Consider the following 16366-nt stretch of genomic DNA (forward strand, 5'->3'; position numbering starts at 1 on the left):
CTTCGCGTTCGACTCGGTCCTCTCGGCCTAGTCGAAAACCTCAAAAGCAATGGCCACTGTTCAGAAAAAAAAAAAAAAAAAAACAAGAAAGGGTTGGCAAGGACATTGAAAGTGAACGCCCAAATACACAACATATATTTACGGACCGCAATGAGAAGAGAACATTCTATCAAATTCGAGTGTCGCTGAGGTAGATAACAGAACAAACTTCGTTCTTTACTTATGCAGGTTAGACGAATAAATGGACGAAATTTATGTTCAAGAATGTAGGCCTTGTATGAATGAGTTCCCCGTTCATGGAGGATTTCCAACTGCGACTGTATCCATTTCTAATGCTGAATACTATAAACTTTCCTTCTACTCCAAGATATTGCCGTTTCAATATTATGGACTGACTACATCTGGAAGACGAGTATTGATACCTTACAACTTCACTCGACCATAAGCCCCTTTAAATGAACCATAAAGAGGTTGAGATCGTCGGAAACCGAAGATATCCTCGATTTGAGTCGAGGATGGTTGAACCGGTTGGTTTTTGTCAGTCGTGTACTCAGATGCGTGCAGGCTCCCATAAACACGAACGGATAGCGTCTTCTTTCTAGCTGCACCGACCTTTACATATTCATTGAAGAAATCCAACAACTCTTGCTGCGTCAGCTGTCTCAACGCTGCTACCTGTTCCCATATTCATTTGTAAGAACTTGCTGTCATTAATTTCAACCTTGTTTCTAACTACTCTCTCTTAGTGCTGGCAGCTCCACCCATAGTAGGGGTCAAAGTAGACAGAACAATTACAGTATATTTGCCTAGTTAAATAGTCTAGATCGATGTTCATACCTCAGTTTCTCTCCTATCAAATTTCAGAGTTCCGTCGGAAATTTCTCTCCAGTAGAATGCACATTCTTCCCTCAGATTCTTGTGCTTCTCAAGCTTCATATCGATCAACGCATTCACATTGCTCTGCATATGATAGGGAAACAATTAGTTTGACCATGCTATGTCTCCCAGCTAAAGATGTCACATTTAGTTTGCAATATTCTCGATACAAGAATCCACTCGAGTACAGATATTGAAAATGAAATGGATTTCAGGAAAGTCAGTAAGAAAAAAAGTTCTCATTAAGTAAATGTTGTAGCACAAATCCTTTTTGGAAGTTATTTTTACCTGAGAATGAAACACCACTACAAGAGATTTTTCCTATCGAGTATTTCTCATATAAACTCCCAAAAGATTCTTGGTGCATTCTTGGAACTGAGGAAGTGCTTGACGCAATATTTTTTCAGGTGCATGTTCTATCACTCCTTCCACATGAGGCATTCAGGAAGAAGATGAACAAGACTTGGAAGCAATATTTGTAAACGGACCGACAGAGTGATAATATGAACAACTACACTACTTAGTTGAGTATATCCTTGATTATCTGAACGATCATAAAAGTGGCTACGTCATTCAAGGTTTTCCTCATAGACGTACCTTCCACATTCCAAGCATCACAAACATTATTTTCATTATAGATCTAATACCAGAAACTCAATGGGTAATCTTAGCATTTGATATGTATTCCTATTTGATATCAATTTTCAATTACTCAACCATTTTATTGCCAACAAAGGTTTGCCCTCAATTAATGTACCTTCCAAATGCAAGCATCATTTGACTCACCTTGAATTCTTCATTTGTCATCTGAGATAGTTTGCTTTCGAACATTTTTAGGAATTCCTCAACTCTCAAATCAATATGCCCTGGCCCCTAAAAAGACGGAAAATTAAAATATGAGGCAATGACCTTGATCCGAAAAGACAAACAAAATGTTGCTAGTCACCTTCACTGTGGATTGGATAATGAATTGTAGTCCACGAATTCCATAATCATTCCTGTGTGGAAGGAGACAAAAGAAATATGAGGAACAGCAACAATGCATGTAAACTTTGTAGGTCAAGGAGTGCCTTAAGTACCTCTGCATAAGCACGGTTATGTACCCAAGCTGCTCCACAGATCTAAGCTGGTAGAATGCCGGTTGTTTGGCGGTTAGAGCAAAAAGCTGAAGTTTTGCATTCATCATGATATCATCCTGGTGAACCTACATAATCAATCAAATAGCCAATCAAAACCCTTCCAAAGAAACAGGACATTGAAAAATTAAAAAGCAAAACATTACCATAGTCATACCAGAAGAAGAAAGGGAGAAGCAAGCAGGGGGAGGGGGAGGGGGAGCTAGACGCTCTCATTTTCAGAGTTAATTACCCATTTTCGGATTTTGGCAAAGGAATACGAATGTGTCAAGAAAGCAATAACATTAAAGAAGTAAATCAACTCACAGAACAAAGAAAGAAATAAAACATAGATTAATTAACATTAACATTGAAAAAGCAACTTTATACAGTCAAAATAAATCATGGGATCCTTAAGAATATAAGACTTATCAAATATTAGATGTTCCTTTGTCAAGCCCCAGACAACTACAGATCTGATGACATCCTTACCAAACCCAAAAGTCCATCTTCTGGTCTTCCAGCCAATTTCCAATCACCAACAGCAAATGGAAGAAACAAACACTCAACTGGACAGACAAGGCAAAAGTATATGCACTTGGAGTGAAAAATAAGACAAACTTCTAATGTTCGAATTCACCAAATGTCAGAGGATAAAACAGGATGTAACAAGGGGAATTAATGATGTCCAATAAAGGCTATTTATATCATTCTGAAGACAATAATAAAGCCTTACACTCCTTCAAGACAAAGGAACGAGAATAACCACATGTAAATTCTAAATCTAAAGTCTTTACAAGTGAAGATTGACAAGGAGAGTGACAGCCAAAGTGATCTTCGTTACGAAGATAACATATGTGCCAGGCTTCACGTTACATCCCAACAATTCATTCCTACATATACAAATCATGTTACGGAACTACCTGAATATAGTGCACCAGAGCAGAATTCTCATCACTTGGATTTAGGCCTTCTGCACAGTAGAAGTGACTCGATCCAGTTCCAAGTTTAACTACTCTATTTGTCAGATGCTGCGATGGATATAAGGGTTGACATATTGGCTGTGGACCATGGAAAAGAATATTTTCAATATGCTGCACTATAGACTCTGCTTCAACACGTTCAATATTCCCTAGACAAGAGGTAGCAGATATAATTAAAAATCAAAAGGGATGGCAGTGATCTACCGCAGATTGTAAAATGAAGCTGTAGATGACCACATACCGGCTACGTAAAACTCCAGGAAGGTCCTCGATAACAATAGGGGCAAAAAGTTGGTGAGATCTTCACCCTTAATGGAAGGAAGAACTTCAAGTTGTTCTGTCCAGGGCCGAGTGTTATCTTGCAGTATTAGTGAGCAATAGTACATAGCCTGCTGATATGGTTGCTGAAACTTCAAATTCTGATAATCTTTTGCTGCCACTTCCTGTGACATATATGCGCAAAGAGAGAATCACTAAGGTAACTTGCGCAAAATCAGAAGGTAAATGGTGTAGATTGTTATTATTTATCATTATTATTAATTTTTTTGTTTTTTTTGGGGGGCTAGGGTACAAGAGAGAGAGAGAGAGAGAGAACCAAAAGTTAACCTTGATCACAGCAAATCTCTCAGGTCTTACTTCAAAGCTTGCAATTTTCTCGATGACTTTTTCCAGCAATATCCTCAGCTTGTGATTATAACCAACCACAGTGACCTAAGTAATAAAACATATGATCAGCACATAGAATGTCCACTCCTGCATACACAAGAGAGACAAGGGCACTCTAAAGAATCGCTTGCCCAGATCATTTCCATTCAGAAAAATTCAAGGATCTTTTTCAGGACAGAAAACAGAAAAACTGAGTGAAGGAAAGCTAAAAAGCATTTCCCAGTTTTTTTATGCTCGACAAAACTAAAACTAGTACCTGAAAACCTGTGTTGGTGTGATGCACACTGTAATAAAGGCCAGCAACCTGTGCATAATAGGCTGAAACATACCCAAAAAAGAAAATTATGGAGAGAACCAGCCATGTTTGATCACAGTAATACACAAATAAATAGAAGAACAGATTTGCAGAAGAAGAGGAACTAAATTCTAAGCTATACAGATCACATTAACATTGACTGCCATTTTTCTAAGGAATAACAACAGTAAAATGAAGACTGATACACAACATAGCATGAGGTATTCATATAGATCATATCGTCTAGTGTACTTTAGAATCTTACCGAATTCATTCAAGTAATCCATCAACAACCGCGTAAATATATCAGTCAGCACTTCAGCTTCAGATGAGTTGCTAGCATGGGGGCAGCTGAAATCTATTCTAACATATGCCTTGGGAGTGGAGAATACAGTATCAGGCTTGAACCATAACGATGAGTATGATGACTTCCTCGAAAGAATTGGAAATTTGATCTGTTCATAAAATCAGTCACGATAGGAGCTAAAAAATAATAGGATAAGTTCAGAATGCATTGTACACCACACCTCTTCTGAAATTTTTAGAGATAAGTCGGTAGGGATGAATACATTGGGAACTGGTAGATGCAAATTTTCATCAGGAGAAGATGACATCCATTCCTGCAAATCAAGTACAGACTTTATAAAGGATAATCCTTCCAATTCTCCAGCAAAAGAAAAAAATGATACTCCATGTCAAGGTAAGCTCTTTTACGTTCCCTCTTTTAGTGTAAATCTGCATACTACATTTGAAAAGAAAACCAGTTGATCTCAGAGGGTCCACAATATTATATTTGAAAAGTACACATAACAAAAGCAACTGATGGATAGTGGGGATTATCTCTCAGACATCTTATACAAATGATTCACAAAGTATCTAATAGAATCACGCCGCCAGAATACCAAAAGAAAAACAGCAAGCTTGGTAGACCTAAAAATCTTTGAATATTGCAGGGACTGAATATTCACAGTGGTGGCTGCAATTTTGCCAACTAGTCAAAATCAATTCAAGATTAGATTTTAATCATTAAAGCACAATGTGCCACTTCATCTGTGAAACCTCTCCACTCAGAATGAAAATCAGTGACATGATTAACAAGGAAGACATGCCTGTATAGTAGAGACGGAGATTCTGTTCATGGAATATGTTGTTCCATACCATGGTTCCACCATGTCAGTTGATTCTTCAAAACTCTTGGACTCCCAAAAGATTCTGTTGGATAAAAGACTTAATTCCTATTTAGGAATATGTTGACAAAAGTAAGCATGTAAAAATTCCAATTTACAAAAGGAAGGATAGTTACAATGCAATCCTCGTAAAGAATTTTTAGTGCATACATTAATAATAACTATGAATAGCGTGACTTATATCTAGTGAATAGGGATGGTTACTGTCTTGGATAAGTTAAGATTTTATTAGGACATTCTGGATTTGATGTTCATCGAATAAGCTGGAAAGTGGAAATGGTCATTAAAAATTGGGTGATGAAATGGCAGTTGGGTAGCTGCTTTCTCCAGCTGTATTGTCCTATTTGTCGAAAAATTGTAGGGACCACGTTGTGTTTGCATAAAAGATATTTTATAAAAAAAATAAACATAGAAAGAGATTTCTCAATTTTGACTTTGGTGTAACCTGTGCTTGAATATCCTTACTGGCAAATCCATGCAGATCTTGCCAAAAAATGTCAAAGCAGATATCGTTTCCAAGTTTTTGCCTCTGTACAGACAATATGGTGCCAGCATGAAGGGGTGTGTCTGGACAGGTGCATGCATGTGGATGTGTATGTGTTAGTACTGCCTTTTTTTACTTCTTGCAGGTGCAGAAATGAATAGCAGTGTGATGGGTTGGAATGGCCGACCCCATAAAAACCACGAACCTGATTAGTACCCTAGAAAATATTTTCGAAATGGAGTTTCAAAACTCATCCCAATTAGGTATAATAGAAGCTAAAACCCGACTTTTTCTTTAGTTTGAATAAATAGATATACATAAACACAAAAAAGAAAAGAATGATAATATTGCAGTCAGGTTTGATCGAGGTACCTGCCAAACAAATCCTCCAGACCATATAGAATTATAGAGTTTAGACGAGTCAACAAACCAACGCAACCTGACCCTATGGTTTTCTATGCAGGTGTGACATCCATACAGGGCCCGGTGAACTTAGCCCTCTAAAACTTCTTGCACAAGAAAAATAACGGGAGACAAGTTCTAATAGCTTTGTTTTCATGTAATTTCGTGTATACAAGATGATTCCTCTCGAAAAGTCATGCAGAATCAAAAAAACTAAATTTTCTTTGATAAACCTTCCAATGCACTTACAATGCAGCAACCAGGAAAAGAACAAAGAAATCGCCCCTAAAGCATGATTTTAATCCTCCCTGAAAAGTAATAAACTCACCGGACATTGTCTGCAGAGAGCTTATCCAGCACCATTTGAATAGTGCCAGGATTGAATTCACAAGGCAAAGATGATCCCACAATCCAATCTTCAGGTGGATATATCTAGAGTTCAGTAAAAGAACTGGTAAATCATTTGATACTCAATAATCACAATAATTTCACTTCAATCAGGCATGGCCTGCATTAAATGCAAAAGGAGAAAAATCTCTCTAAGCGCAAGGTCTTACTGAAAAGTGGATTACTTAAAGAACCAAATGTTTACATCTCATCTAAATTTCATCTACTCCAACCCCAAGAACTGAAGACAAACACCTGAAGATATTGATTCTATCAAGATGAGTTTTGCAGGTACTTGTCATGCCATTTACATCCTTCAAACTCTTCAGAATCAATTCTACCTGAACAACTAGCACTTTGCAGGCGTAAGACCACTCTACTTCAGGGACAGGTTTATGTTTTAAGTTGTGGCAAGCTGCCCTCACCTCATGGACTTCCATAAAAAAGAGTAACCTGTTCAAAACATTTTAATGATCTTTTCATTGATACACCCATATAAGCCATTGTTCAATGTGGAACACTTAAAACCTTTTGAAACACACATATATTGACATGTAAATTCAAATATAATATTTCATAAAACTTAAAGTATTTTTTCTATTTTCACGTTACAGAGGGAAATCCCCTTTTGCTTTTTTAATCAAAACCAAAGGAGTTCTTAGTTACAGATTAACTAAAGTTTTTCAATAAATTAATGTCAAGTTAACTTCCACATCAAAAGAATTCCAGCCAGCCCTTAATAACAATTAGGCACCACCAACACACGTGTATATCAAGAAAATGGCAAAAGGGAGATTTTAAAGAAATGATTAACTCACCTCCAAATTGGATGCAACATTGACCACATAATCAATGGGAGAGATTTTGTCTTGATAATGAAACTTAGTCTCACACAAGGCAGAGAGCTTCATCAACACATAAAAGACTCTATAAGTTTCAAGGAAAGTTTATATTTACAAAAAAATCGACAAACAACTATACAACGAAATAGAACTTGAAAATCAAGGAAACTTCGAAAACATCATGAACAATGACGCGTTAAATTCAAAATAGTCATAAGTGACCCTATCGAAAAAGTGATATTAAAGCATGTCAATGAAAAAGAAATTAATTGGTAATCTTGCACGTAAACGATGCCACGGGGCACAACCATGTGCTAGTAATAACCACTTTCATTAATGTATAGATACAGATACAGATACAGATATGACAACACGTAGTGGATTTACCTGCCTGACAATCATCTAGCATATCTCAGTGAAGTATAAATGAATAGACCACATACCTCATCATTATTTCTCACCATAATGATATGTTTCAAAATGATTTAGAAAGAATACATAAACATTTTATGCCAGTATTTCCCTGTATCTATTTGTATGCAATCGCCAAAACTACTTGAGATGTTCAACATACTATACATTTATGAACAAGAAGACAAACCAGCCAAAAATAGGTGATGCATTTATTGTTTGCTGTATGCAGCTAAGTGTACGAGATGCCAATCGAGAAACTGAGAATAAGACAACCACCGATAGCAGCAGAAGAGATTGCTCATACGCATGCTATCGGAAGTCAATCTTTGCTTTCACATGTGATGAATAAGAAAATGAGCAACCTTTTCCACATAGTTCATTTGCCTACCTCATCAAATATCCACTTGCAAACACCGGACTGCTGTAAGAGAGATATATACTTGAACAACAATCCAATAATATCTTGCACATGTTCTGCAAACAAGTCAACAAAACAGAATTAATCTTGAAAAACCGACTAATCCATAGATAAATGGACAAAAGAGTATTTATAGACAGCCGGGAGACCAAAAAAGTCAAAGCTCCTATAAGTATAGTATAGTGTCTGGAATAAGAGGACCTTATGAGACAACTTATGTATCTGGTAGCAAAAAATCAAGTCCATCGTATAACAATTTCAAACCAGAAATTGCCATATATGAGATTTTGTGAGACCACTGCCAACTATTCTAAGAGCTAAAGATGTTAAATAAAGGCGTGATTTAATATTTAATTATTCTAACATTCCCCCTCACGCTTAGTCTGGTCGTTTTGCCTAGTACTAAGCGTGGACATATTTAATTGGGGAGGCAAATAGGGCCTGAAAATATTTGAACTCAGGATCTCTTGCGTTGATACTAGTGTTGGGTGATCTAAGGCCTCTCTCACCCCAAAAGCTAGCTCAAAGGGTAAGGCTTATTACCCTCACCCTTATAAACTGACCACCAGCCCCTTCCACCACCGATGTGGGATAACCCTAACAATCTCCCCCTCACACATCGGGCCCTAGGTCAGAGTAGCAACAATCCGTATCTCTCCCATGTGACTGTTGGGTCTAAACTTGTTGGTAACCTAGGCTCTAATACCATGTGAGATTTTGTGAAACCACTGCCAACTGATCTAAAAGCTTAAGCTGTTAGATAAAAGTATGGCTTAATATTTAATTATTCTAACACCATACATCTTCTAAAGTGCAACAGGAAAAGGTCAATGCAGTTCCATAATTTTGAGGCGTGGCCTGTAAAAAAAATTATAAAGTCTAAATTTTCCACCATGAAACCATAGTATTGTCAAGTTTGGGAAATAGAAATGTTTGGTCAAGAACTAAATGGAGAAGCCAAATTAAACAGAAAAATAAAGTGGGAAAATAAAACACTGACCAAGCATAAAAATTCACAAATTCACCCCAAGTTTTATCTCCTATTTCCACTAGGACGCTTAACAAGTATGCAACATGCAACGTGATCACTAATTCCTCCGACTTAAAAATTAGGAAGGTTGACAAACACCAATGAAAGAAAGCATATTCTGATGGCGAACAAATACAGATGAATTATAATAAAAAAATCACCACTAAAAACTCAAGTAGAAAATGGAAAAGCCTATCATATCTGTGGTCACACAAATGAACACTTGAGAATGCAAAAAATAAGAAAAGGGCTGGGAAAAGCCAGGATGCAATCCTTATACATACAAGCAGGGGCAGATTCACACAAATTGATGGCACAGCTGCACATGCCTAAGACAACAAATCCAACAAAAGCACGTGCAGGCGTGCACACACGAGAGAGTGAGAGTGAGAGAGAGAGAGAGAGAGAGAGAGAGAGAGATGTTATTTATGATAAACCTAGAGGAGAGAATGAAGAATATAAAGACACTAACCATGACCAGCATCAGTAAGATCGATTACCACTTTAAAAAATGAAAAATCCCAACTCCACTCCCCTTCACCTGCAGACAAACTCGTAGCCCATCCTGCAACATCAAAGCCATAAAATGGCAAGAGAAGACAAAGCATTATGTAATTTCTCTACTAGTGTAGACAAAAGCTGCACGAAGGAGCAATTCGCAGGAAATATAGTAAGATCAGATAAGTTCTTCTACCTCAGAGTCCTTCAAAACTTAAGGAAAGAGAGAAAAAGAAAAACATGCTAAAGCTTCATCCTCCCCGGAAAAACTGCGACTTTTCCACCACAAAAGTGGGTAATGTTCAAAAGCTAACACTGAGGCTGCTTCAACCATACTAAGCATGAATGGAGGCCCTAGGTCATCCAACATTGAGTTTCAGTGCCATAAAGAGCTTATAATAGTGTAGTCTGTAGTGTTACCAAAGTGAACCCAAAATCATCGTCGCTAAATAATAAGCTAACAGGTTCTAGCTAGTTTGCTTGCTCTGCAATTCTATTGTTTATGGAAAGATGACAGTCAAAGAGAACAGTCTCACGAACATGATTTTGGGTGAACAATGTCAGAGAGGTAAGATCTTAATAAACCATTGGCCTTTTTTGATACGTAAAAAGGGTGGGGAGGTGACCAGCACTAGTGTCCCCCACCTGTTAGCTTATTTTGATAAGCGTTACCATAAGGGTCCCACACCTACGACAGAATTTTGCTTTGAGCCATAGCTACTCTGCAACAACAGCAATCCGAAAATCCAAGGTTGGGGAGCCTGTTACACGCAGCCCCACCAAGATCTCGATAAATCGTTGCCTTTGGGCAAGATGGAAGGATGCACAAGATCTCTAATTGCAGCTGGACTACATTATTGTGGTATCAGGACAGTGCTATGGACAAGCTTTGTTGTGTTATTTCATGCTAAATACAGAGGAGAATGAGTTCCAGCTCTGCAGGGGATTTTCCAGTCATTTTTCTTTTGGCCAATAGATTTTTCTGTTGTTAAAAAGCAGAAAGTACTGCACGTTCAGCTGTCATTTCAATTTTATTAGGAAGAAAAAATTTTAAACCTTCCAGAGAAACAGTAGAACCTTTGCAAACCTACAGAAAGTGATCTATTTTATTGATTAATAGTATAGAAGGCAGCTCCATATGAAGACCAGACAATTTGCTATACTTAATGCTACAACTAGCACTTTTCCATAGGTGGGTTGGCAAATATAAATTCCTTCTGGAGAGAGAGAGAGAGAGAGAGAGAGAGGCAGTTACAGGGAACTTCATGAGCCCAGAAGCTTCAAAATCCCATAAGCTAGCATTTACCATTTAAAATTGAACGACAAAAATATATATTATCTTTCAGAAAGAGAAAGGATGACAGACTGCATCGGATTCAGACAAAAAGGATCCATATCTACTTCTATTGCATATTTAAAATTCTGAAGAGAGAATACACACGGATATGCTAACATCCTAGTTTCAATTATTTTCTTCATATCAACGGGTGAATGAGATGAGAAACGGAGGTGCAGAAAAAAGGGAAAAGCGACTTGTGTAAATTAAAACTCAACCGTCAAAAGCACCTATAGATCAACCAAACGATATAACCATCAGAGTCCCCTATGTGGATTCTATTTCCAGTTCCTAACAAAGGACATCACACTAAAATAATTGCAAAAGGCTTTTGTTATCGCGTGCCCCTAAGGGCATTCGAAAATATTACTTGAATATACAAATTTATATATGCAAGACATTAAAAGCAAGTAAGAGCAGTACTTTTACATATCACAAGAAATTAAAACATTATCTACTGACTCGTTAACATTTTCTTCAAAAAATTAATTGATCTATTTGTGCAATCATCAGTGAAAAAATTTTGTATGTATCCTCTTCACATAATTTTGCATCACAATTACAAATGCATGTGTCGGAAAGCTGATGGGCAAAATCATGTGAAAGATGTGCAGACCCACCCAATATCTTCAAGACATAAAACAGAGACCCTTCTCCTTCATGCCCGATAAGATGACCAAGATACCTGCAAGGCCCTTCCTTGTAGTGACGAATCTCCGGAGTAACTGGCCAGATAACTCTCAATTTGTGACCTTGCTTGATTGGGACAGTTTTCACAAGAACCTGGAGATCAAATTTTAGAAATCAAGATCCTGATAGTTTGTTTTAATAAGTCTTACCCTTTCTACCCTTAAATTAGAAATTGAAAACCGCAGAATCTTAGACTAAGCACAACAATCCTGGCAAGGACATGAAAACCTGTAGATGCTCTGAGGTGCAAGGTTGTCCAGGAAAACGAGAACAGCTTTTGTCAGAATTTTGAATTTCTTGGAACTTCTTTTCTACCATATGGTGAATTTTATCAAGATTTTCTGTCATCAACATCAGAGAAAGATGTTACCTGAATAAGAAAATTATTTACCAAATTTTTTCCCATCTCAAGGGAGTTTAATACAAAATCTTGATACAATTATCCAAATTATCAGTATTTCTTTTTTCCACAAATCATCAGCATTTAGAAACTAGATTTGAAACAAACCTTTTGAATATACGACCAGATGCATAAGATTAGATGAATAGTTCTCTTTGTAAAATTTGATGAGCTCATTTCTGGTATCCAGTCCCTTTTGCCTCGGTCGAACCTCCAAGGTATCCCAATTTCCTACAATAAGCAGGAGCAATGTGTTTTCGCAATGATGAAAAATAATATAATTGAAACAAGACAAATCACCTTGCTTCTTCTTTTTATAAAAGTGTACAAATGATGCAATAGACTACAATTACTACATACATGAAACTGCATTTCTTTTACAAGTTAAATATAAAAAGAAATTGGTTTCAAGTAGCTCAGCCCATTAAGCTCTCACACCTAAGACCTAAAATCTGATTCTTAACTAATCAAGAACTGAGGGGTTTAACAAAAGAACTTCCATCCTCTTCTGCATTAGACACAGAAAAAGTTGAGACACTCACCTGTGCTAAACTTATGATATGGATGACTTTTCTCGCTTATATGTTTCTGAAGCTGCATAGATGGACCAGCGTTAGCATCAGCATGAATGAGAATATAACTGACTATATAGAGTACAGAACCATCATTTTACGCATTCAAAATTGATTTATTGCAGCACAATGAAATTGTATAGAAACTTGCAAAAGCTAAAATATTCTAATGGGAGAACTATTGAAGCTTTTGTCAGCTCTTTCTATTTGCCATATGCCTCTAACATTTTTCTCACTTCTGTGGATACTTTGTCTTCTAGTAGTGTAGAGATGGGATTTCTTCTGTAAAGTCTTATTTTAGTTTACTCGAAAAGAAGATTGTTGGTGGCAACGAGGCTTTTCCTCGGAAAGCTAATTGGAAAGTGAGAGTACCAACTAGAGTTTAATTTTTTATTTTAAAATTTTCGTGGGAATGTGCTCTCACCTTACACAATTTGCAGAAAAGAGGGATTCTGCTGGTCAATAGATGCTTTTTTTTTTTTTTGCAAAAGAGAGGCAGAGATGGTGAGATATCTCCTTCATTGTCCGGGGACAAGAATCTGGGTGCGTGCATTGGGCAATCTTGGGTTATAGGAGGATCTATTGCACGAGAATTATTGGCTTGGCAACGCCTTCTTTTGCGTCATGTTGAGAAAAAGAGGATTTCTTCAATCCCTCTTGCTGTTTTTTGGTTGATTTGGGAAGAGCGGAATAAGAGATCTTTCATCGGAGAGGAGACGTATTTTTGTAATTAGCGAAAGTTGGTTGAAAGTCATTACACGTTTGGTATAGTGGAAAGTTATGTTTGGATGTAAATGCTTTAATAGACACTGTAGATGATTTGTCCTGTAACTTAACTCTTTTTGCATATTGGCTTGCACCCCTTGGCGCCCTATAATAATCTTTTCTTTTATCTATACAATAAAAAGATACAAAATGGGCTTAGCCTGATTGTTGAAGACCATTATCTCCAGCATTTAGCTCAGGTTAGGATACGAATCCTCAAAGTGCATTTTCTAAGGCAGCTAGATGACTGTCAAAATCAAGGTCAATATGTTTTATCAATGATTTAACTCTTACCTGGTTCATGCGCCAAGCATCAGATAATAAATTCTTCTGATTCTCTGCATGAACCAAAAGGCTATAACAATGAGCCTCTGTAGAAAATGATTGCGTAGAAATAAACAGAGACAAGACATTGAAGAATAGAATTACGATCCAAAAGGTTCCTAATAAACAATCTAACCAGAATCAACGGCTTTGATTTCCCTCGTTGTGGCGTCAGCGGACATCAAGGGTTTAATGAAAAACTGTGCGAACCTGGTCCACAGGTAAGAAACACGATAACTGCAGAAGTTATACGAAAATTCCTTAAGCTATCATTGACAAAAAAGAGAAGTTCGCCATGTACCTGTCCAATGCCTCTTCAAAGCTATCAACATTAACATCGAAATAGTAGTTCGTGTGTTCGGATGCTGTAAAGGCATTTGTACTACCCCCGTGCTAATCACAATGTGATAAAAAATTAAGAGTTATTTTCACAAGCTTCAGCCATGTAAAAGCATATAACATGTCAAGGAGTTTCTTTGAGGATAAAGGAACCAAATATAGAAAACAAGCTACCATGCCACCAAATATCCCAAGAGAGCAAAATAAGCAAGAAGCAGATGCAGATGCTGTAATTTACAGAGAATGGACAGAGAACACTCAAGAAACCTTGTTCATCCACAATTACCAAAGAAGTTGATGCCAAAGAAAGTGAACACAAGCTCCCGATTCTCGTGACCACAATTTCAGATTCCACAAGGGATGCCATAGCACAATATCCTTGGCCTTGTTATTCTTAAAGAAATTAACCTATCCCCAAAATTAAGCATGGATACATTGCTATTGCAGCATATAGCAGTTCATAATTGTCTTGATTTAAACTCCGAAAGGGAGAGGGAAGCAAGAAAAGTAACTTACATAAGCAAACACAAGTAGAAAATGCTTAATCATTATACGGAGCTATTGCCATGTATAATGTCATGAAAGCAAAATGAACAACTGGCCTTGATTGTTTCTCGACTATGCACAATTCTAAGATCCTAAAATTGCAAATTAGACTCGTTGATTTAAGAGTTTGGTCTGTAGCGCCAGTATCAGAAAGGCTTTAGTTTCTTTTTTAGTGCTCCAGTTACTTGCATTCAGGGTCATAAAAAAAGAAACCTAAAAGCAACTCGTCTGTTATGCTGATTGCTTTAGAAAAATTCAAAAGGAACTGGGAAGTGAGAAGGGAGGCACCTCAACTATCTACCAAGCATCTCAGGTACATGAAACACTCTCTGTCATGAACAGGATAAGCCAGATGCATCACGGAAAAATGTAAGCAGTTACCTCTGCGATGAACTTGCAATAACTATCCTCCACAGGATACTTTTCGCTGGCATAAAACAGCATGTGCTCTGCAACCACATATCAAAAATAAGAAGGCAGAACTCAAAGACATAGATAGAAAAAGGAGCACCGTTTGAGGCAAAAATACACGCGAGATGAGATATGGGCCCCTAGAACCCAAGGAGAAAAAAGCAACTCCAAGCAGCCAGCTTATTAGAATAGGTGATCAGGAAATATTTAAAGATGATGGATCAATGTCAAAGGTGTAACAAGTTAATCATGTTGATCAAAATTTGTCGCTGAAGATATCGCTTTCAGGTGAACACGATTTCATACCCAACGAACTAGTGTTTTAAGAATGCAAGGTGTGAGATGTTGAAACATGGTTTTGCAATAAAGCACCAATCTGAACTTGATGTTAAAACTACACTTAGGAAAATTACCTACTTTTGTTTTACGCCTTTTTTCTACCAGATTTGTCGCTAATATATCCGTTAAACAGTGAATTTCCCAGAGAATAAATGATTCTCTTCACCTTCAACATACGAATTGTGGTCTGGATGATGTGAAAAGTATCAACATTTTCTACCCAAAACTTACTGAACTTAAGATTCTAGTTTTATTCTTCTCACTGCACATGCACAAATCGACGAAGATGCAATCGATAATCGCATGGGCACTGCTCCTCACAGAGATTGTAGTTTCTACACATGCTTTCAATTATAAAAAAAACACAACCGATTACCGAGAAAATGCGCAAGGCCTTCGAGGCCTTCGGGATCGGAGAAGGAGCCGACGCTGACATCCATGGAAGCAGCACACTGCAGCATCCAAGGACAACAAAAAGCCACATCCATTAAGTCAGACCGTCGTAAAAGCGTCGCTTCCTTTCAGGACAAGCCGACAGACAAATAGGCAACAGATTAACCAGTACACAAACGAATAAATCGAAAAAAGAAGGAGCGCGGCTGGATTGGAGAGGGACCTTATCGGTCTCGGGATCGCTGACGAGGAGGACCTCTAGAGCGTTCCTGAGGACGATCCTCCGGTACTCCCTCTTGTCCGACCTCGGCTTCACTATCTCCACCTCCTCCCTCCCCACCGCCATTTCCGCCGCCCTCGCAATCTCACCAAAGGGAGCCGCTATTGACGGAATTGAATTCCTCTCCCTCCCTGCCGGTGGCGCGAACCGGAGACCTCCTTCGGTTTTTGAGAGAGAGAGAGAGATTTCGAGCGAATTCGAGGGAAGAGGAGAAAGCTCCGGCGGAGCCGTGGAGCTACGACCGGCGATTCGATTCGCGCGGTTCAGGTGTTTGATCAAATGCGCGAGAGAGAGAAGACAGTCGTGCGCAGGTGCGTGTTCTGGCGAGTGAGGAACGATGGAAATGGAATGCTCCGAGTCGAGTCAATGCGCTG

The 16366-nt window shown here is 37.9% G+C and overlaps 1 protein-coding gene across 1 annotated transcript; it reads right to left on the reverse strand.

Moving 5' to 3' along the window:
• Window positions 1-195: 195 nt before the first annotated feature.
• Window positions 196-16362, reverse strand: LOC115674615 (insulin-degrading enzyme-like 1, peroxisomal). The gene is made up of 26 exons (XM_030597065.2): window positions 15936-16362; window positions 15696-15771; window positions 14951-15018; window positions 13986-14077; window positions 13821-13894; window positions 13655-13698; window positions 12566-12617; window positions 12132-12254; window positions 11852-11964; window positions 11554-11716; window positions 9572-9664; window positions 8040-8125; window positions 7214-7300; window positions 6337-6440; window positions 5045-5147; window positions 4463-4555; window positions 4201-4390; window positions 3897-3958; window positions 3581-3685; window positions 3216-3417; window positions 2915-3123; window positions 1956-2080; window positions 1823-1874; window positions 1663-1749; window positions 838-960; window positions 196-675 (listed from the first exon to the last, which is right to left on the reverse strand). The coding sequence occupies exons 1-26, from the start codon at window positions 16056-16058 to the stop codon at window positions 424-426; spliced, it is 2901 nt and encodes a 966-aa protein (XP_030452925.1). The 5' UTR covers window positions 16059-16362; the 3' UTR covers window positions 196-423.
• Window positions 16363-16366: the final 4 nt, after the last annotated feature.

Source organism: Syzygium oleosum, unplaced genomic scaffold, assembly GCF_021117445.2.
Source record: "Syzygium oleosum isolate NSW1041296 unplaced genomic scaffold, Sole_v2.1 Sole_v2.25, whole genome shotgun sequence".
NCBI classification, from domain to species: domain Eukaryota; kingdom Viridiplantae; phylum Streptophyta; class Magnoliopsida; order Myrtales; family Myrtaceae; genus Syzygium; species Syzygium oleosum.

Coding starts and splice junctions, on each gene's coding strand:
- LOC115674615 (XM_030597065.2), bottom strand. CDS start 16,058: ATGGCGGTGGGGAGGGAGGAGGTGGAGATAGTGAAGCCGAGGTCGGAC. Junction 11,717..11,851: donor GCACCTCAGAGCATCTACAG/GTTTTCATGTCC, acceptor TTTGATCTCCAG/GTTCTTGTGAAAACTGTCCC. Junction 4,391..4,462: donor CTCTAAAAATTTCAGAAGAG/GTGTGGTGTACA, acceptor TTTTATGAACAG/ATCAAATTTCCAATTCTTTC.